At 40.4% G+C, this 23232-nt stretch overlaps 1 protein-coding gene across 4 annotated transcripts in view; it reads left to right on the plus strand.

Moving 5' to 3' along the window:
• The window catches only part of AJAP1 (adherens junctions associated protein 1), a 992092-nt gene that overhangs the window by 867450 nt on the left and 101410 nt on the right, over positions 1-23232 (plus strand). Inside the window, exons 4-5 of one of the 4 annotated variants that reach the window (XM_069610264.1) lie at positions 4202-4471; positions 15642-15799. In XM_069610264.1, coding sequence (XP_069466365.1) covers positions 4202-4471; positions 15642-15699 — 328 coding nt within the window. In that variant the 3' untranslated portion in view covers positions 15700-15799. Of the gene's footprint in view, positions 1-4201; positions 4472-15641; positions 15806-23232 lie in introns of those variants that run through there. The other 3 variants (XM_069610263.1, XM_069610265.1, XM_069610266.1) reach the window with 3 other exon arrangements.

The following is a 23232-nucleotide window of genomic DNA, read 5'->3' on the forward strand; positions in this document are numbered from 1 at the left end:
TAACGCAGTTAGCAGGGGTGAGGAATTGTCTGCTTAGCCCAAACAATTTTGCTGTGTATGATGTGGTAGACGAGAGGCTACTGATGTGCTTAGTCATGGTGAGGTTAGCATCCAGGTAAACTCCCAGATTTTTTACCTGTTTCACGACTGGTATCATGGTACCGTCGATGTTGATGGAAGCATAGTCAGGATGCAGGGCACTAATGTTAGGTTGGGAACCCACAATCAGAATTTCAGTCTTCTCATCATTGGAACAAAGGCTATTTAGGGGCATCCAGTTTTGAATAATAGCATATATTTTGTTAATAAGTAAGGTGTCTTGGGTGTAGTTACCTGAAAGTGGGATGAGAATCTGGGTGTCATCCGCAAAGTTGGTGTAGATGACACCCATATCATCTAAGGCTGAGAAGAGGATCTTTGTGTATGCGTTGTAGAGTGTGGTTGAGAGACAAGAGCCTTGTGGCACTCCATGGGGACAGGGATGTGGTCAGCTTCTTCCTTGCCTATAGTGAGTCTAGAGGTTCGGTCAGCTAGAAATGATTTAATCCACATAGTTGCATCTGTGGAGAAGTTGTGGTGCCATGTCAGACTTGTGGTGCCATTTCTAGTTGCCCACTGGATATGTAAGATAGGGCACATATGGGATTGACAGCCATCACAGGTAATTATGAGACTGACCCACATGTGCTTCAATACATGACTAGATAGGGGGTTTCAGTCTTGCTGTGTTCTAGAACTGTGTTCTCTGTGCTGTTGGGTACAGAGTACATACTCAGTATGAACAAAATGAAATCAAACACTACTGTATAATATCATTAGGAGATGATACATGTCCCACTAGTCATTGAGGTTCCACGTATGCAGTTGTACCCAAACCTTCACCCAGTGATACCCTGATGGACAGGGGGACATTGATTGTATATGTGCACGTTTTCCATGGTGTTATTATCAGCAGTGTACTTGTCCCTGATATATCCTTTGCTGACATGGCAACTTCCATTGCATTGGCCTGCCTGTGATTCGTATGTGTAACAGCACATATTTTCAACTCTTGGTAATTGTTATCTAATGTGTTAAGTCAGTGAGCCAGTGCCAACGCGGAGTACCTGCCATGGCACCCTCAAACACACATACACTGGTAGAACGCTGTTGCAGTAGCTAGTGCAAGAGCATATGGGTGGCACAATTCATTTTGTCCCTCGTAGCATTTCATGCCATTGCAAGAATATCTGATGTGAGGTGTTTAGACAGTAGGCCATACACCCACACATGTCTGTTGCAACATGGTGAGTCTGTATTGTAGTTTTCACATTCATTCTATGGTAAAGACAGTTCGATAACTGCGTTGCGTCAATGAAGCAATGCAGCGTTCGCTGGGGTACTCTATAGAAAAGGCGAGTGTGGAAAATTATAGCATGTGGCAAGAATGTATTGCTATTAGGAAGTGTGGTCTTTCAAATCAAATGACAAATGCATTCAAGTATACCTTCCTGTAATCATTACTATGCAGAGATCTGTGGCTGGGGGAGGGTGGATGTGAGGTCATTGGACTTCAGTAAGCCCACCTAATGGAGACATCAATGTATTTGGCTGACTTTATACATTTCACAAGGAACCTGAGTTGGGGGAAAGTTTAGCACTTGGATTTGATCATCAGTCTTCCCACCCAGATAAGTTCAATATAGCTTGTCATGTTCAGGAGACAGACATGATTAATTGTGTGTCCCTAGACAATCTGGAAGACTTGGTCAAGGGGATGCATGTACAACACTTCTAGAAAGCACACCTCACTTTGGGTTACTGTGCCAAAGCATAATAGTGCCTCCCATGTGCGTTACCATCTATTTTGGAATTGTGTGTAATTGTCTCCAGATACGTGGTGCTCGTGCTTTATAACTGTCGTTTGGTGGTTGCAGCAGTGTTTTATTTTCTGCTGTGCATGTCCTTTGCATTTAACACTTTGACCAACGTTGATGATCCATTCCAGTCATAACATAATCCCATATGTCGGAGGGGAGTACTGACCACAATTACAGACCGCGCTTTTGCTACATGATGTGTTTTTGGACATGTCAATAAAGTCATGCCACAAGGCTATGATGTACCCTTTAGGCTGTAATGTTTAGTCCCTGCCTATTCACCGATGTGCTGGACTAGGCCATGTGATGTGTTGGCCACCTCTGCACGTTCATGTTGGCCTGCCCAATCACTATGTCCCTGGAAGCTGTCTGTGAGTTGGAGATACATTTCCATTTGGAAGATGTCAGTCTTCACCAGGATTATTTGGGTATATGGTGCAACAAAGTAGTCAGCTGCTTCACTGATAGATCAGTCTGAAGGTGCATGCTAGCGGTGCATATTGACAGCTGCCCTCAGAGGGAGATGGGTATAAGGTATGGCGGCTGTTTCAAGGAGTCACACAAGGTACCAACTGTCTGTATGCAAAGAGTGCCACAATGTGCTGTTAACATTGTTGATGGCAGGTTTGTGGCTCAACTCAAATCATTGGACACGCTAATTGTTAGTAAGCTAGGATGACAGCCTCTGGACTTGTGCTTTGGCATTTGGACTGTTGCACTCTTTTTTTTTGAGTCCACCTATATATATACATGATCTCCAGGAATCATTAGGAGAAGCCATCTGTGTCCCCAAGTGCCATGATGCACATGACCTGTTTTCTAAGTCAAGTAAGGTCTATGTACTTGTGTTATGGTGCCTCAGGGCGGATTGTGGCATCTGTCATGTCTTGCGTTTGAGGTTCATGTGTGTTTTTACTGTGCATCTTCAACACCATTGTCTGACAGGTTCAGTGTGTTTCACCTGCATGGTGTGTGGTGTGTTGCATGGGATGCTGTGGATGTAGATGAAAGCATGCATATCTATATGTATGTGTTCAGGTGTTAGAATGGTACTGTGCATATTTCATTGTTTGGTGGCAGACTTGCAAATGATTCATTACAAGGTATTGACTTACCTAATATCCAGGCTGTTGGGTCCATCAGCTCCAGGCCTTGTGTGGTGTAGGATTGAATGCGTGAAGCTATTGCCTTATCTGCAGGAGTCAGAGGTGGTGGCTATCCACTTGAGTCAGTGTGGGGTTTGGTCAGCCTTACTGATGATCATCACCATAATTGAGGTCTTCATGCCCTGCCACTTTTTTTTTAACTCATGCACAGTGCATCAATGCCACACACAGCATTCGCTTGATCTGCAAATGTCTACGATAGGTGTGCCTTCACAGCTTGTGTTGCAATGTGCCCAGGCACCCGTTGCAGTGCATCCTTGTGCTTTTTACAAAGCAAGTTAATGGCCTCACCCCTCTCTCCCCACACACGCCCATGGCATTGGTAGTATTTATGTTGCTTTCTTCAACGGGACACTCGCACTGCATTTCTGTGCCATTGTGTTGAGGATAGAGTGTATTGTATTTTTAGAAAATGGTAGGCGTGTGCAGTGAGTGATTTCATGCACACGGGTGCTGTCCCTTTATTTGATCTGCATGCAGGTATGGCACTTGGCTAAATAATGCCTTTATAATAAATAGAAACAAATGCATTGACATTCTTGTCATGTATGCAAGTTATAAGGCTAACTTACTCAATTTTTGAGGTAATGATAACTGAGCACCGCGGGGAAAGTGCTACGTTTTGGCGTGTTTTGGTGACGGTCGGTGATTGTTCACCAGCAAGTGAGATGTTTGATGCAAAAATAAATTAGGTCTGATACCATCTATGCTTGTCCAGGCAACTACCCGCACCGTCATTCGTCAGCCCATTTGTATATGTCTTATGCAGCGACATTCGAAGACATAGCAATTGCAAAATGCTGCATTGTGCAGTTCTTTTGTGAATTATGAACAATGAAATGCTCTTTATAGTAGATGCCGAAATTGTGTGCTAGTTTCCATGGCTACAGGCAAATAACAGAGTCACCTCACAGAAGCAGACACGTGGATGTGCATGTGCAATCCTGCAAATCGCTTGCTAACTAATATGATTCTTGTAGATTCGTTTTAAGGCATCTAGTTGAAGGAACAAAACAATACATTGGCACCTATTCACGTAGACATAAAATAAATAAAAATAAATAAATAAATAAATAAATAAATAAATCATAGGAAGAATGTGAAAGGTGGAGGTATTCTTGTAAGTAGAACCCACTCTAACAATGTTGAACCTCTTTCTTTTACTGTGTGTCTCAGTTTTATGTTGTTTTTTTCCTACTGTAGCTGTGCACAGAGTGGAAACACGAGGCGGAACAGTCACCAAAGGAAGATCAACCAGCAAGAGGAAAGCTGCCAAAATCTGACTGACTTCACACCCGCCCGCGTGCCAAGCAACTTGGACATCTTCACAGCGTACAACGAAACCCTACAGTGCTCGCACGAGTGCGTCAGAACACCTCTGCCAGTCTATACAGATGAGACATTGCACCAAACGGGAGTTTACAAAACCACCTTCAATGGAAATAGGTGAGTCTGGTTCCCTGTAATGGCAAATCTACACTTAACTGTTGTATGTATATTTGTATTTTATTCTTTTTGTTTTAATTGATATGTTGACTATGTTTCTGCGTCTTGTGTTATAACTATATTCCTTGCACTTCAGATAGGCATTTACAGATTTTACTCTACACTGTAGGCTAGAAAGTTGATGCTCCTTTCATTTTAAGATGAGTGCTTTAGACTCTTCAAATATAACACATGAGCCAAGTGAAGGGAAGAGGTTGTATCATCAGTAGTCTCAGAATATTCCTCTAGTTTGAAAATAGCCACTGCTTATATTGCTGATGTCTGGCCATATTTCATTAAGCAAAGACTTGTGCTTTAATAACCCATGCACAGTCAATGTCTCCTGGCCTTTCACTGGCATGGGTGCTCTTAGGTTTAGCATAGTCAATCATATAGTTTAAAGTATTGATCCCCAGTAGATATCTATATAAAAACTTCAGACAGGCAATGTATTCTCAGTGCCCGGAATAATGTAATGATATGCCCCCAAAAAACGTAGCAAATACAAACCTAGGACATCAAAACTAACAGGAAGATGTAATCCTACAAACATGTCCAGGGATCTAAATTGCACCATGATTTACTGAGCAGGACATGTGCAGTGTATTCTTAAGCAAGTCTTTTCAATTTTAAGGTTGCTTGTTCTAAGAAGTAGCAAAATAGTAATATGGATGCATTGCTAACTGCAAATGTGATTAATGGATAATCAGTTTAAATAGACACCACTTTCACCCACACACATATACATGCTGGCTTTATCACTGAGCTGCACACATGTACAGTGCCAACAAGTTTAGAGTACCATCCATCACTTAAACATCAAATGAATATTCTTTATATTACAAAACTCCCAACTGCCAGCAGGTGCCATATGTGAAGGTTTACTATTTTAGCAAAATATTCACAAAGCAATTTACATCTTTTTGAATTAGGTGTAATATGGACTAGAGTAAACTTGGTACGCTGAAATGCCATGTTATTTAAAAGCTTTTAAGATAATCAACTCATTGAACAGCTTTATTTTGTGCTGTGTCCTTCTAAGTTTAACCTATATTTTAAACAATTGAGTAATGTACACAGAGCCGGACTATCATCTTCCATGAAACCAATACACCAATCAATGGCCACACAAATGTACTAATAAAAACATAATGTACTTCAAATTGGAATTTACCGTCTTCTCAGCAGGGCTAGGTGGAAATAAATCAAGCGCGCAGTGCGAATAAGACTGTGCTTTCCCCAAACATTTAAGTGTAGTCTACACCAGTTAGCTAAAACATAGGTAGAGTATGAGTTTGAAACAATTAATTTATTCACGCATAACTTTACAGACTGTTCGTCATTGTTTAGAGATCAGCCCTGCCCAAATCTCATCTTGCAATGTCAATACATCAGAAGTGGTCAGAAATACTTCCAATAGCTGCCAGGGGACAGACTGGAGGACTTTTTGTACAGGCATGCTTCCACCCGGTGCACAAAAGCGACTTGGTTCCACCATTCCTCCCTAGAATGTTTGGAGAAGTCCTTCCCTTTAGCAGTAATGACCTTAAACGTTTTGGCAATCTGAGCATTGACAATCCTCCATTGTGCAACGCTACCTACAAAGACAGGGTGCGCGCTGCCGCATATAACAGCCTGCATTAAGAAGGGTATGGAAAATCCACAGATACGCAGTATCAAGGGCTATATCTTTAACCATAACCAGATTGTGAAACGTTGGTAAAAGAGCATATGTGTTAGAGTTTCATTTTCCACTGAACATGGCCAGCAAACAACACGCATGTCGGAGAGCCTAGTTATCTTTACCGAATCTGGAAGGAGGAAAAAGAGCTCTACTATGTAACATATAGAAGGTGTGAGTAGTAGACACTATCAATGATGAACATCAGATTTTCATCCATGTTATACTCCATTTTGATCCTGCGGCCTGCAGTTCATAATCCTTCTTCCAGGCCATTTTGGTTATTATGTTGGTTTTACCATTGGAACAGGGGTCACTCCTCAAGGAAAGGCACTTGTAAATACCTAATGCCGACGTACGAGCAAGAGAATTAACTCGGCTGTGGCTAGGCATACTTTTCATATATCTGAGAACTCTGTGGTCCAGTGTCAAGTATCTTAAAGATACATTCTGCAGGGGGAGAAAAGTCCCCTGCATGATAGAGAAGGGAAGGACACCAAGGTGGGATCCTACATGATTAGTATAGAGGATCCCACATTCCACCCACCTGGGCCAATAAAGCATTTTACCATTGAACCAGATAGGGTATGCATTTGAAGTATCCCCTGTTCTTCTCAGTAGTCTTGCCCATAAATGCAAGCTTTGACATGTGTACATGAACACTGTCATCCCGAGAAGGAAAGGCTTAGTTCTGATGGTGGGAAAGTCTTTTGTTATAAGGGAAAGCTAAGTCTGCCTCTAAATCGAACCATCTCAGGGAGAGATTGGAGTTACACTCAAAGAGCCACCGGAGCCCCAGATTGATTACAACAACTTTCGAGTGCCTATGAACGTGTGGGAAATCAGCTATATCCCTCAAAGGGGGTAAATGCAATCTACTAAGAGCCATCCTCTTTCCTTTCCCTAGAACCGTGTTCAGAATCTTATTTCTGTCATCATAAAAGGAAGACAGACATCCCACAGGAAGAATAGCGATCAAATAAATTATCACCAGAGAGATACACATGTTAAAATGTAATATTTTCCAGATTCCCCCACCAAGATAAAAGGAGCGGTGACCACTTAGTCAGCAGAGTATCTATTTTAGATTTAAGCAACTCAGCATTTAGCTGTAACGCAGTACCAGCTTGTGAGGCAAATTGCATAGCAAATTTATGCCAAGATACTAATTAGTCTTTCCTTGCCAAGAGAAGCTGTGACCCTTCACATGAACTTTAAGGCAGCACTTGAATACGGTAAATATTTCGGTTTTATCCATATTTAACTTGTGCCCCCTGATGAAAGTGATATTTCCTCCAGGAATAGATGGAGGAATGCTGCAAATAGGTCAAGATATTGTCTGCATAACATCAGATATACAGCAGGATTTAGTGCCGTTATAGATTTGTTCAAACACATTTGTTGTGGTTTGGTTTCCAGAGACAACGCAAACAACAGTGGCAAAAAGGGGCAACCTTCATTGGTCCCTGTATATAGTGGAAAGTAATGGGAACATACACAGTTTATGTGCACAGTGGCTCTCAGTTTCAGTTATGATGTAAGAATGAGAGAAATCATTATCTGCTTGAAACCATGCCATCTCAAGTTTCTTCCATGAACGACCAGCCAACTCTGTCAACTGCCTTTTCTGTGTCCACAGTGACGGCAGCCCAAAGATATATATATTGTTTTAGTGGCCACATCCATAATGTCACATCATAAATGAGCACTGGAAGAGGAAAGCTTAACTTTTATAAATCTGGTTTGCTCTTTATGCACCAGTCTTGTTAACAGCGGTTCCAGCCTCAATGCCAAACCTTCGGCACTTCCCTCTGCGTTAATCATGGATATAGGCCTAAACCTTTTAACCAATGTGGCGTCCTTCTTCTTGTTTCATGACTCAGATTATAGTGTCATGAACGGCCCCCCTAGCTGTCTTGTCTGCTGCATTACCGACAAATAAGTTGAATTGTTTGTAAGCCCAGAAAATACATATCAATTTGATAGTAGGCTATTGGGAGCCCATCTGGTCCAAGGGCCTTACCCTCTTTCAGTTTAGTAATAACTTCCTTGATTTCAGTAATGCAGATCTCTTGTTCTAGGGTCTCAAACTCAGACACAGGGATCATGTGTTGGGTTGGGTGAGGTGTGCTTTGCAAGTAATAATTGACTGGAGGTTTGGGAGGGAGTCTGAAATGCACAACTCTTCACTAGATCTTTGCAAATTTTCCAGCTATTTCCTTTTCAATTACATTTTCACTATTCACAACTTTTAGCACTGTGACTTTATTGTCCTAACTTCTAGATTTTAGGTAAGAGGCCAATAGCAAGCTGATAATATTAGCACCCCCAAAGTATTTAGGTTGAAATTTCAGAAGTGCCCCGGATCCTATATCTGCACTGATCTTATTATACACTGTTTTTGTATCTACAAGAGCTTTGCCTCTTTCAGGGGAAGAGGAGCTTAAATACTAAATGTATAAAATCTTTAATTCATATATGGCAGCTAAGCAATTTTTGTTTCACTTTCCTGTTATTTCATGCTACTTAATTTATGATGTGGCCATGGAGTGCTGCTTACTATGCATCCCACACCGTTACTGCGGACATATCCCGGTCTTAATTCAATATGAAAAACATGTGCATGAAATGCTCAACTGATAATTAGAATTCTTGGGACATCAATAGCTCTGTGTTCAAACACCACTTATTGTTGCACACTGGAATCCCTCCCCAATCCAAGGATACCACTACTGGGCCATAATCAAATATCAATATTGGTGAGATTTTGGCTCTGTACACATGGGTCCTTAGCCCGATTGCTTATAAACAAGCAGTTGTTTCTGAAGTTTGAGCGGTGTACTGGAGATTGGAAGGTATATTCCAACTTTGTAGAGTTACATAATCTCTCTATATATACCAGATTACTGTTTCGCACAAAGAGCTCAAATATATTATGCATTTTAGAGGCGATAAATCATTGTGACTTACTGTCGGATATGGGATCTAGCTGTAAATTGTAGTCCTGTCCAACTATGCGAGACACTTCGTGCACCAAAATTACCACAAGACTTTAGTCAGACCAGAATACAGGGTCGGCTTGATTGGAGTCATAAATGTGCATGAATGTGATAGGGACTTGACCAATTGTGCAATTCTCCATCACCCATCCAAATTAGAACGAAGGACCTGTAGGGCCAGTTTCCTATTGAACAGAATGGTGGCCCCACCTTTCTGCCAATGTTTGTCTCTTGGGGCCAGAATACATTATTTGATACACCCATTGACATTTGAGTCTTGACATATCTTCCCAAGATAGATGGCTCTCCTGGATGAAGGCCATCTCTGCATCTAATTTCCTCAGATGTGACATAATGATTTGTCTTTTAATCAGGGCTCTCAACCCCCAGACATTCCATGTAATAACATGAACCATCTGGCATTGAATTAATAAAATACAATGGCTCTGTTTGATCTGCAAATCTGGGGAGATGGAAAAAGACTCACTTCAAGGCATCCATACAAGAAGGAAGATCCACAGCACTGACATATCCTACATGAACCCCTATAGGCATTCTTACTCCCTAAAAGCAACGGGTAAGGAGAGAAAGAGGTAAGCAGGGAAGCAGTGACTGCAAGAGACTATTATGTTAAAAGAAAACATAGCCTCAAGGTAGTCAAAAGAGAGGTTGACCCCCAGAGGCTGTTGCTCCATCAACCATACACACCCCCTTCTATGCTATCATAAGTACCAGCAAAGGGGTTACCATGGGGCTTGGAGCCACAGAGGCTTCTGCAATCATAATTACAGTTGGAATTTGAATAGTTGTTAACTTGTGGATAACATTCAATACAGAACACCCTTCCACTCCAGTGAGCCCCAGGTCTCAAAACGTCCACATCTATCATGATCCCATTTCTTTGAACAATGCACGGTTAGACTTCAAGGGAGACGTAGTCTTGGTGCGAAAATCCATCACCTTTCGTGTCTTGGAGGCTGCATCCAGAGACCTTGAACATGGTCTAATCATAGGAGTTTTCCAAAATCTGAAACGACAGGGACACCCTTCCAGATAATGGTTGGTAGAACCTTTTTAAGACTGATCTGTGCATGTAGACATCCGGTTTCCTGGCCAGACGTCACAAAGGGCCTTGTCTTCATGGGGCATTCTAATGTATTCTCCAAACACTGGCTTAGGTCACCAGCTCCTAGAAAAATTTGAGTGGCCACCTGGAGTCATGATGATCATTTGTGCCGATGCAAGAAGGTCATATCATATCACGTTATAAATAACCAATAATATCATATCATATCATATCATATCATAATGCAGACTCATGTGGTAAAGTTCTGGTTGCAGATTCAGAATTGCCTCCTCTTCAGCATCGCTCACTTGGAGAAATCCTTGAAAATGTAGACTGTATGGCCCTTAAACTTCAGATGGATTTTCCTATGTTTAACCATTTCCAGGATTTGCACCACCTGTGTACACCAAAGGGGACAAGCAATATTTGGTTTCGGCCTCTGGTCATGCGATGTTACTCTCACTTCAGTGTGCCCTTTGAATTTCCAAGGGGTGAGATAACAAGATTGGCAATACAGATGGAAGCCATTTCTCCAGTCATGCCACAGGATCCAATATTTCTGACCTCCTGCTATGTGAAGGTAGCCAACCGATCCTGGACTCTGCCTTGAAAGTGTTGTAGGCCACACATCCTGTCCTCCTGAGATACAATCATCTCCTCTGCATCTCCAAAATGATCCATACATTGACTCATGGCACTGTGAAGTAATTTAATTTCCTCCTGAACTTCCTGAGTAAGTGCGCCAATGGCAGACGTGGTTTTCTGGATGGCAGGGAGTTCAGCTAAGAGACACTGATGCCATTCTAAGAGGTGGCATCCATCTTAAGGTGAGATTAACGTTTATAGGTAGGTGTTAAAGCTGTGTATATTTTATACTGAAAGAGGAGAGCTTTTTGACATTTTGCAGCTGGTACAGTGTGCAATTACCTGCACAAGGGTATTAAGAACATTCCCTCTGATGATTATTTAATATGGCACAATATGCCCAACTGGTCTGTCCGAGTATAAATTGAATGGGTGGAGTGAGGCAGAGATGCAATGGTGTTTTGACTTCCTACCCTATATAACTGTAAAAAAAAGGTATTCCATTGAAATATGGAAGCAAGATCTTCAGTCCCCAATGGAGGCTTTAGAAAAGGGAGATGGATGAGTCCTCATTCCACACGTTTACACGCATCACATTTTGTTCATTTCTTGGGCACGCTCCAGAGCAAAATCAACCCCCTAGACACCAGAGCACATCACCAACTTGCTTCATACATGATTTACTGTTTCACTGCTTTCCCTGGGCCCCTCCTCTAACCCTCTCCAGCGACGAACCATCTTCCTGCGACGCCTCTTCAGCCACTGCCATCACACATGTAGCCCAGACGCGTAGAGCACCTGGCTCCCATATGGTCCACTCTACAGCACGGGGCATCTCCACGAAAACCCCAGCCGCTCACAGGACAATTCTGAGCACTGACGAGGATGAGTAGGACTTAGTATATCCGTAGATCACAAACTCTGTAAACTTTACTGGAAAAGGTCCACAACTGCAGATTCCTATGTTGCCATCTTGCAGGCTGTAGGCCAAATCCCATTCTGTGTTGTTTCCTTCTTACTTATTGAGCAACATGGAAAACATTTTTTTGGCAAGAGCAGAGTCTGAAACACAACTTTCCCTAGACCAAGCCTTCGAAAAAATGTTTTGCTCCACTACCTATCACCAAAGTGGCAAATAATCCATAAATCTTGATATCTTATTTTCGCAATGAAGCAAAACCTGGCTTGATATGGCCAATACAGAGTTTTAACGCCTGGTATGAGCCAAATCCACGTAATGATTTCAGAATAGCCAAACAAAATAAGATTTAACAGCATTAATCCACATTGAATTTACTTACAGAGCCAATGTTAATTGTAAAAACCTGTTGTGGTTGGGGCTCTCAGGCCCAGATCTGAAGAATCCTTGCCAAAGTTGTTCAGTATGTAGAAGTCTCCATTATATAACTGCTTTTCTGACACCTGCAGTATGGAAATACATGTGTGCTCACAATGCCATTGTTTGTGATGCAAAACAATATTTCCATCGTCACCAATGTATTATCATTTGCAAGCTTAAAGAGTCACTAAGGATGTTAGAATTAATAATTGCCTACTATCACACAGTCATTCAGACAAAGCTTCTTCAAAGCCATGGAGACACACTACCACTCATTAATATGGATATGTTACACCCACCTAGGCAACACTAACAATCTGTTTGATACAACTACACTGCTCATTGTGTTCATGTTTGTGGACAGCAAAGTCATGCTATATCTGGCATATTTTAGCATGGCACTCTGGTTCTCCGAACGTATAGTACTTTTATACAGATTAACTACTGGGAAGCATCACCTTGGAAACAAAGTTAAAGCTAGGATGACATTACAAAAGCCACACCAGGGTGCCAAATAATGAAGATTTCTTTTTAATTATATATATATATAGTTCAGTCCTATTTTTAAATGTTCGAAAGACATGTTATTCTCATAAAACATTTCTTTCTAAAAGACCTGTGTGAATTTTCACAACAAATGCTTACAAATAAACCAACATGCTCCATTGAAACACTTTATACAAGGGGAACACACGACTTCGTGTGTTCCACCCTCATCCTTGAACTAGGCAATGCAAGAATGTTCTGTTTATGGTAACACATGATTAAGATGCATTAATGTCCCTATATACTGAAACATTTTAAACGATCCATAGTTATATGGAAGAATGTGAAAAAATACACAGATATAATCTATCGATTTTTTATATCAAGTGGGCAAACAGTTTCATGAATTTTACCATAAACATAATACGGGTAAAACCACATGATAAATTGGGAGTTTCGTTGTAACACACGGAGTGGTTCAGGTACACTGATGAGATCTGTATTAGCTTACTGATCAGATTCTAAATAGGTAATGCTTTCAAATTGGAAACATCAACTTGCAAGGTATTAAAATAAATAGCATTCGTGGCGTCAAATCTCCTACCTTGCAAATACCAGGTGAAAACGTGGGCATGGGCGCAGTTTGTGATATGCAAAGAAGTGTATCATGTTTACTAAAGCTTTCAAAAGGTCCCCAGCTAGTGCCTTCCCTGTGCAGGGTTTTACTAGGAGGAGTAAGGAATGTTATAATTCTTTCTATACCAGGATATTTCCTTGATAATGATCTACTGGTATCAATGGCTTAGAGGGTGTTACTAAGCCTTCCTCTTAATCCTTTTCAGTTTGCCAAAAAAGGCAACTTGCAGAGGATGTTGCTTCCTTTACCCCCATATTTCCTCACATTTGACAGAAGTATGAGAGAAAAAAGCAAGGCCAAATTACCTGCTGTGTAGGCTTGTGGTCCTGTGACAACTACTCTCGTCACTTTTTAGCTGTCAGGACTGTACCAAAGGAGAAATATCAATTTCTACAGCAATCGACTCGCTCGCCAATATGTTAGTCAATTCTAGTCTGAAAACGAGCAGCAAGAAAACCTCATATGCACGTTTGTGTTCTGTTGGCCATTATCTGTGATACGTGCCTGAGGTGCAGAGTTGTGGTAGGCTCACAGGGCAAAGAGCCCACTTCTGTACTACATGCAGATAACAGCCCAACGTTTTCAAAATGTTCACAGAATGCAAGGGACACAGTACTACAGTGCTTACTAACCCATGGTTAAACCATAAGCATTTTAGCATAGCTAAAAGTGTGAGAGCACCTCCACTGAGAACACCCAAGATCAAATAACCTTATCTCTGAGATGGTTCTCAAGCAGGAAGGTCAGAAATGAACATTTTCACACTCAGAACCATACAAGAGAAGGAGGAACCATGTACATATAAGACTGCACCAAAACACACGTTAGTCCAAAATACAAGACACATCAAGGGTACCACCAGCAACCCTCCCCGAAACATGTTTCTGACTTGTTGGAAAACCTCACTGAGGTAAACTCTAACTAAGCACAGAGAACAACATGCCCTTATCAAGGTTACATATATCAAAATCATGTTTCACCCCAAGTGTTTTAAAATTTGCCAAAATTGTTAGAGACACTCTACTTCAGTGATGATCCGTGAATGTGTCTATGGCCAGAGTGGTCTGCAAATAGTTGTTCCCCTTGTTCTATTGTGCGAACGTATTTGTAAAATCACATTCTTGGCTATGATTCCATGGCCACAGTACATACATCCAGACCATTGGTGAAGTAGTTTTCGGCTGTTCCATAGCTACTGGACAATGTTCTTTAATTCCAAAGTCATGAAGAATCTGGTTCCCGTATCTACAGACATTTATTAGTGAACATAGATGATCTACAACTACCATAAATTATGTACTAGTTGTTATTGTGCTGGTCCATAAAAGACACATAATAATCCGTTGATCATGTCAATACTACACTCACTAAATGCCTAATGATGTAACAGTCTTGCTCAAGGAAAGGCTGTCATTAGTGAAAAGATTTGACTCCAGGAACTCCTATGATTTATTTTGAAACTGTAGCCTTGGTCTTACACATCCACATAGACAAACACACGATCATAGGAATGTGAATCCTGATTTGAAAATTGGCATTGCCATATGATGGGGATCATTAGGACCTATGAACAAAGGTTAGTTGCATCTACAGCAATAGTTATTCACTATCAAATGTTGGTAATGCTAATCTTCAGTTGGGCAGTTTTTAATTCTATTTAAGTTTCTAGCTACAGATTTACACAAATTAGCAAGGATTTTCAAACCATTTCATGTGTGTATGTTAGTTACGTAAAGTCTGACATGAACCCCAGCCAATCAATGCCGGGGTGAAGAATAACTATTTTGGTTCTGTTATTTTCTTCTGTCTTGTCTTGCATTCTGTTGAACACTGTCTATGTATGTCTACACTGTTGTTACTATTATTCATTTATACATAAGCATTGGTTGGAAAGGGTTCATTGTTTTTTTTTTAAATCTTAAAGTAATGCTTTTCTGGAAATCATTGACCTTCCAATGTATATGCCTTAGCATTTTAATTCATCATTTTTATATGATCACTATGAACAAAAAAAATTGGCTACATATTTAAAATATGCACAAAGACCTTACAGGAAATTTCCTCTGAAAATGATGCAATTCTCTTGTAACAGAAGAATCTGGATTCAAGCCAATACATTCAAGCTAAAAATACATCTTTGGGATGGATGACCTTGCTTCTAGCTAAACAAAGACGGATTTGTAATATTACACTATAAAGCTTTTTGGCAGAAGCATATGCATTTTAAAGTGAGGTCAATATGACATTTAAAGCATTATTTTACAGAGATTTTTTTTCTTCTAAAAAGCTAATTTTTTGCAGCAGGCCTGACTAGGCTTGCTTGTGTGTTACGTACCAGCACGCGCAAGCCCATTTTTCTGCTCGCTGCAGACCCTCCTCTTCTGATCGGCATCTAATTCCCGTGGCCTTTGTGTCTGAGAAATGGTTTGAAATCTCCTGCTGACTGGTCGAAGTCTGTTTTACTTCCTGAGGGCAGGGCAGACGCCATGTTTCTATTTTCTGGTACGTACCACTCTTAAGAAATTTTTCCAACCACTCCACATCACTTACGTTTTAACATTTCTTTGCATGGAAACACTTCACATAATATACTGCTGCCTGTAAATGAAGTAATGATAATTTCTCGTATTATGGTAGGTTGTTCATCGACAAGATAGGCAATGTAAATGTGAGCGACAGTGAAGACAGATTGTAGAACCCAGAATGTAATATGTTTATATTTTTGGTTTAAATTGTGGTTGCTATTAATAGTATTTTAAATTATGTGCAGCGCAAAACAAACATTTAAATCCTCCTCATGTTTATAAAAGATGTTTCAGAGTACATAAATAATTGACCACAGTGACAAAGGCTGATATTTTGAATATTATTCATCTTGTAATGTTCTGCAAAATATTGACAAATGAAATAAAGGGGTAACTGCATATTCTTTGTATGAATACATGATGATGTCCTGCACTTTCCATAATGTTGCATGTAGAGGCAAACAGACAGTGTAAGATCCTACAATCTCTCAAACAATGTCAGCAAAGCACTGAAAATCGCAATGTCTGGAGGTAACTGGTGCTAGTCCTTTTCTACCCATAACTGAGTATAACTTGTCATTCAAGAAAAAATTATCATAATTATAAAGATGTTTAAATAAGAAAAGAAGACAGGTGGAGAAGTATGTTGAAATGCACTCAATGCACTCATCGCATGCTATCAGTGCATCTTCAAAAATGTCAAGGACAATATTAAATTACAGTAGGTCGCAACTTAATCAGAAGCACAGAATTTCAATTAAGTAGGTGTATTTTTCATAGCTTTAAGCTGTATGGATCTGTTCTTGATCATGTAAAGGCCTAATTCAAATGTTCATATTCGGACTACTAACAGAGTAATCGTCAGAAGGGTGTCCGAACAGTGCTGGGAAACATTGCCTATAAAAAACATGGAAGCGGATGGTGAAACTGTCATGAAATCTGACATCCATTTCCGTGTTTATTTTTGTCTGGATTCCTGTGGATCCCAGAGGATTCCCATCCCAACACCCAGAGAAATATACAGAATCACAATATACTTCCAGGGTCACAAAATAGCATCTGTGTATTTTTCACTATTTGCCACATATTTGGAGCATGTTTCACAAAGAAGTTGCAAGTTGTAAGTCTGAATCATGTTAGAGTTTCACCTGGAGATAGCTATTATATGCATAAAGTTATTACACTGAGCAACGCTGAGCTACACGTGACTTTGTCCAGGTATAAATCAGGCTTGCATCAGTAAGTGCAATTTAATTTGTGAAGCTAATATTCCTCTCCAGTTTAAATTAGACTTAATCCTCATAATATCTTTGCGAATTAGGCCACCCAATATTTTCACTGCATCGGTTTTGGATCCAATATTTCAGTTTTTACTACAAAATGCTTAAATCAAAATACAAGGCAGATTTTGGACAAGTTCTCTAGACCACCATTGTTTTCACTATCTACTCATATATATGTGAAATACAAGATGTTTGCATTTATCTGGCTGCTATTGGAGGATAGTACTAATATAAATATCAAAGAGGAAACAGAATAATGTATATGAGCAAGTAGTTTTCAAATAAGATAATAAAAGAAAATATGTGAAATGCTCAGAACTTTGCGGTTTATAACCAAATGATTAAGAGTAAATCAAGAGTAAATCACAAAAGGCAAAGCGTTCTCGGCTTTCATTCTAAGGAAGAGAACATTGCTCGAATGTTATGGTCATGTTTGATATGGGTTATACACAGTTGATAAAATAAGTTTACATAAAGCAAATTGTTCATATTTTTGGAAACATCAAACTCCATAACTGCTATGCATGAATGACAGGGCATGGACACGGGTGGTAACATTTCTGAAGCAGTGAAATGACTGGCCAAAATAGCAGTCATAGTGTAATTATTATTAGATTTTAATATATAGGCATGGCGGAAGTCGTGTTAGGATTTACATATAAACAAATGACTCCAATGTTCTACCCTAAGTCACCAGTAGTCATGATGACCATTGACCAAGCATGATGCTTTAATAAATCATTTCAATCTGAATCTAATTCCCCATGTTCCGGGGTACTCAGCAAAGGGCTGTGACATGAGAGCACACAGCATTAGCCAATGTACCAACAGCACACTTGAACCCAGTTGGTGACCACAGAGCAACACCGCTCTAGCTCTCCACCAAACACCTTGACATTGATATTTTATTTGTATCGCGCTCATACACAAGTGTTTCAGCTCTCACAAAGTGGGTACCACCGCATCTATGCCCACTTCTCAGCAATTCCCAGATCAGGCTGTTCATGCAGTACGTGTGGCTCCAATGTAGAAAATCAAAATGCACTAATATCAATTTCTTTTCTGGTGCTCTTGGAAATCCTGCTGAGCGGAAGTCCCCCTCACATCCTGCTGTACAGAACATCAAACCACTAATTGTTATTGCCTGAGGGAGGACCCCCAAATCATGCACAAAGGAGGGCATAGCATAGGGGCATTGAGTAAGTCACTATATCATGGCGTTGAAGTCCCATTTCGAACAAGATTCACGTTTGCTTTACATACCACAACTAGGGGTTGTATACTAATTGACCTTTTCACAATTGAACTCGGGAGAATTGACCTCGGGACAATTGATCTAATTTAAAAGGTCAATTAGGACATATATGCAGGGGGAAACCCCATGCCATTCCCCACCCAATCCAAAAAAATTGCAACCCCCCACCCAATCCTTTTATATTATTTATAATCCAAAACCAACCCAATACATTTATAAAATAACTAAAATAATATAAAGGTCAATTGTGCAGAAGGTCAATTAGGACCACTATAATTAGGCCAATTGGAAATAAGGTCAATGGTAAAAAGTCAATTTGGGTAATAACCAACTAGGGGGTGTTGCCTATGTCCAGGAAGTCATACATCATGATCCCTGCAAGCAGCATCCTAGAAGGCATCTACCAAAACATATCTGACATACACATGCATGTGTTACTGCCTTCAGTGAATCCCCAAAACAAATTATCTCGCTGTTCATCTACTGAAAGAATGATCAACATTCACAGTGTACCATTCACCTGGAGCATACACTGCACTATTGTCATTTAATTTCTACTATAAGAAGCAGTAAAAGTCATGAGAGAGGATGTGATCTCCTAAACTCCACTTTACACCCTTCTCTTCACGTGCACATTAATGTGTCGGAGATACTTCAACTGCAGGCCCCTCCTGATTTTGACATTGCTGGTTCCAGGAACCTAGGCCAAAGCTGGGCCAGATTGATTAAAGACTTTAAAGTGTTCACAGATGCTATGGCCTGCTTGACCAAAGGCTCACATTGAAGATGACGTCACTTGGCATGTTTATTCTCATCAGGGGTCTTTTACCCTTTTGGCAAAAATATCCATATATTGGCAACTGCACAGTTGTAGTGCTGAGGCATGTCACATTCTTGACAATGTTTCCCTAGCCACAAGACATATCCACACCACTGGCAAAGTGTATATCTGCGACTGCGAACATTTAGAGAGAGAAAAACGAATGGAGAAATTACGTCATTTTTTGAACTGAAAAATGAACATTACTTTTCCTTTTTTAACTCTTTTTTTATTAATAATGTGGGGAGAGACTCCCCTCAACCCCAACCCTAACCTATACACTTACCCAACACCCCACCTGTTGTGTACTATACATATACAAAAATACCTACCATTTTCAGTAAAAAAAATACAGTAATTTCTCCTTTGTTTTTTTTTTGTTGCATTTTTGTTTTTTTTACGGATTTGTGGCAAAGTAGCTTTCGGCTGCTCTATATATATGGTTTGCAATGCTCTTTAATTCCAAAGTCGTGAAGAATCTGATTCCCTCTGGACTAACCGTCAATTTACAGATAGGAACAAAAAAATAAACTGTGTGCAGTCATATGTGCCTTCGCATTGTAACAGATATCAACTGTCTCAGGATACAAGAGACACATGTGATGGCATAATAGAATGTTTAAACACTTATTTTGCCCTTTACAAGAAAATAGGCTGTGAAAGACATGTCTTCCAATTCAATCAAAAGATGAAACATTAGACAATTTTGTCAAGAGGTTATGAACACACCTGAAAGATTATAGGCCTCATTACGACCCAGGCGGTAAGTTACCGCCTGGGCCGTACCTTTACCGCCATGGTGGCGTAATTAACAACAAGGTCCATGGCGTAAACGTAGCGTAAACGTAAATTACGGTGGCGTAATTAACAACAAGGTCCCTTAGCGACATGGATTTTAACACCTGCTAAAAGCAGGTGTTAAATCCTCCATGGCGCTAAGGGACCTCGGAATCAGGCAATAAGGGTCGGCGCTGTTTACGCTGCCGTAAACCCCTTACCGCCTGGGTCGTAATGAGATGACTTTGACAAATTATCCAAAAAGGAAGTCCTCGGATCGCAACAAAATTCTGGGTTTAAATCTGCTTCATTCTGGAAGAGACAACTTAAAACAGCTTGAAAACTTGAAAACTTGAAGATATCTTAACAATGGCTTGCAGGGCACAGGCATTTGACGGACAAGGATATGTAATGGGCAAAGTTAAGATAACACAACAACCATCATCACCAATATGGCAGGCTAAAAAAACACAAAAGTCGGAAATAACCCACAAACACACCTGTTTTCGACGCGGATATGAGTTTTTCATGAATGTATGTGACCTGCATTAGGAGATTCCTTTGGTCAAAAAAACACTTTTAAGTCTGTATGCAGACCATACATTTATGCATCGAGCTCACACAGGTGGAGTTTGTTCCTCAAAACCAACCTCTGTGCTGTCAAACAAAACATATGGGGCCTGATTCACAGAAGTGTTGTATAATGGTGGAATCCCATTGGAAAACGCTCTGTGATTCAGGCCCATATACTCTCGCCTGAATGCCAACATCTCTCTCCAACACAAACATATCGCTTGTCCGAACACGAGCACCTGTCCCCAAATTGGTGTCTCCAGATTGTGTTTGATCTCGACAGTTACACCAAAAATTCCCATATCCTGAAGCCAAATCACATTACTATTCTTCTCGGGAGGATAGCTCAGAAGCAACGTGCTCGACTTGAAAGCAAGACGACACAGAGCACGCAATTACAATCTTCGGTTCCGCACATAGAAACCTCTGGGTATTAAGCGTGTTATATATAACCTATCATATCATACCAGCAGGAATCTGACTCCTCATCCAGAAATGAAAGAAAAAGTGATTATGTATGTGCTCTGCAAACCCCCACAACCTTTGAACCCATTGGAGTCCTTAAACTGCAATTCAATGTCCATCATTGAAAATGTCTTACTTAAACTGGAGTTATGGTGAATGGCATTAGTGATGCAGAATGCAAATGTTTGTCACATTCGTCTACTCTAAAACCCACCTCCATAGAAATATACCACTACGGATCTATATTTGTGCTACCATGCAAGAGTGTTCTCATTGTGAGCTGTACATACAAAGAAAAACATTGCAATATTGCACTTTTACATTATTAAAATTGAGGCAGAAGGAGTCTGCATCCCTAGCTTTTAATCCACTTTACACATTGGATATACATTGTATATATACATATTATATAGACCTAGGACAGCATCTACGTCCAATGCGAAAGACATGGTCATGAAACGTTTTCCTTCTCTATTTTAGGTGTGGTGGATATTGAAAGACTGTCAAATAAAGCAATGCATAGATAACTCAGTGAAACCACATGCTTAGCATTACAGAGTATTCCAATGAAAATACAAATGCCAGCTGATCATGAAATTCAAACATTGCTGGGCCAGGATAACATTGAAACCGTTTGAGTTCCCACACCTGGGGTGTGTCACCCATTGTACCCATGTCCAAGTAAGAACCAGAGGGTCGCATCTGTCTGTGTGTTGACATGCATACGCCCAACCAAGCAATACAAAGGGAGAGACATTTGCCTCCAAGAATGACTGACATGGTGCAACCTTCTCCATGGTGTGACCGTATTGCCAAAACCTCACATGAACAAAAGTTATCACCAAGTGGAATTAAATCCATCCTCAATTTATATCATAACATTTGACACACAATTAGTTTTTTTTTAGATATAAATCCCATAGTTTTGGAGTTTCCACCGCGGCTGAGATAATTTGTGTGTGAGTTCACAATGTAATTAGACACATTCTGCAATGTATTAACTACAGTGAAGACGTTTTGCTATTGCCAGCACCCAGGAATCTCATGATGCCACTTTATGTAAAGTTTGCATGGCACTGAAAGTTGCTCATTTGAACTTCAATGTTGAAAAGTGTGAATTTAGAAGTCTACTATGACATTCTTTGGCCATATAATCTCTGACAAGGGCCTTCAGCCTGACCCTGATGAAGCACAATCACTGGCACCCACCCCAAGCCCGACCAACATATCAGCGGTAAGATCATTCCTGGACATGGCAGCTGCCACACCAGGTACATCCAGGGTTTTTCCCTACATAAGGACACCACTGCAATTGCTTATAAAAACGGGTAGTGATCAAATAAAAGAAATCATGGGCTCCATGTGCATGGCCTATTACGACCCAGGTCTGCCCACAGGATTCATAGGAGATGGCAATCCCATGTGGCTTAGTGCCATTCTAGCCCAACACAGTGCAGCTTCTTCGTCTTCACAATGCGAAGCTGAGAAGGAAGACTTGCTGTGGTTTGGATATGTGAGCATTATCATTTTCTGCCTATATGGTAAACAACATACTATCATCAGAGACAATCAAGCCTTGACAATAATATATGGCAAACACAATGGTAAGATGCCACTTTGGATTGCAAGTTGGGGATTGTGTTTACATGAATGCCAGTTTGATATTATTCACAAGCCTGGGAAGGAGAACAATCTGGCAGATTACATTTCCAGGCACCTGTTTTCTTGGACACATGAATCCAAGTTCTCGAAATCTGAACAGAATATCAGATATATCACACAAATCACGCCTCACCTTGAAGCTCGACATGGACACCATAATTCAAGAAACATTGTGCAATTGGGCGCTTAATGTCATAAAAGAGCGTGTCAAATTTGGAATGTGGCGGAATATGTCGGTCTCACCACAAGAAATGACAACTAAGGATTATGATGTGCTGAAGACATTTGGTTGCTGAAACATGTGCTCTCCTTCACATCACAATGCTTAATTCTGCAGAAAAACAGAATTGTCACAACAGCATAAGTTCAAGCAAAAGTAATTGAGTTGGCTCATGAAGGGCACTGGAGAATTGTCTTCACAAAACGTTTATTATGGAAAAGGTATGGCTCCAAAAAATGTACTCCCTTTTAAAGCCTGTCCATGAGAAATGTTCCTCACTCACATTCCCTGAGCCACTGAAAATGACGAATGTACTGCTTGCTGTGTGGGATAAAGTGGCCATTGATTT

This window comes from Ambystoma mexicanum, chromosome 8 (genome assembly GCF_040938575.1).
Source record: "Ambystoma mexicanum isolate Mex_15411 chromosome 8, UKY_AmexF1_1, whole genome shotgun sequence".
NCBI classification, from domain to species: Eukaryota; Metazoa; Chordata; class Amphibia; order Caudata; family Ambystomatidae; genus Ambystoma; species Ambystoma mexicanum.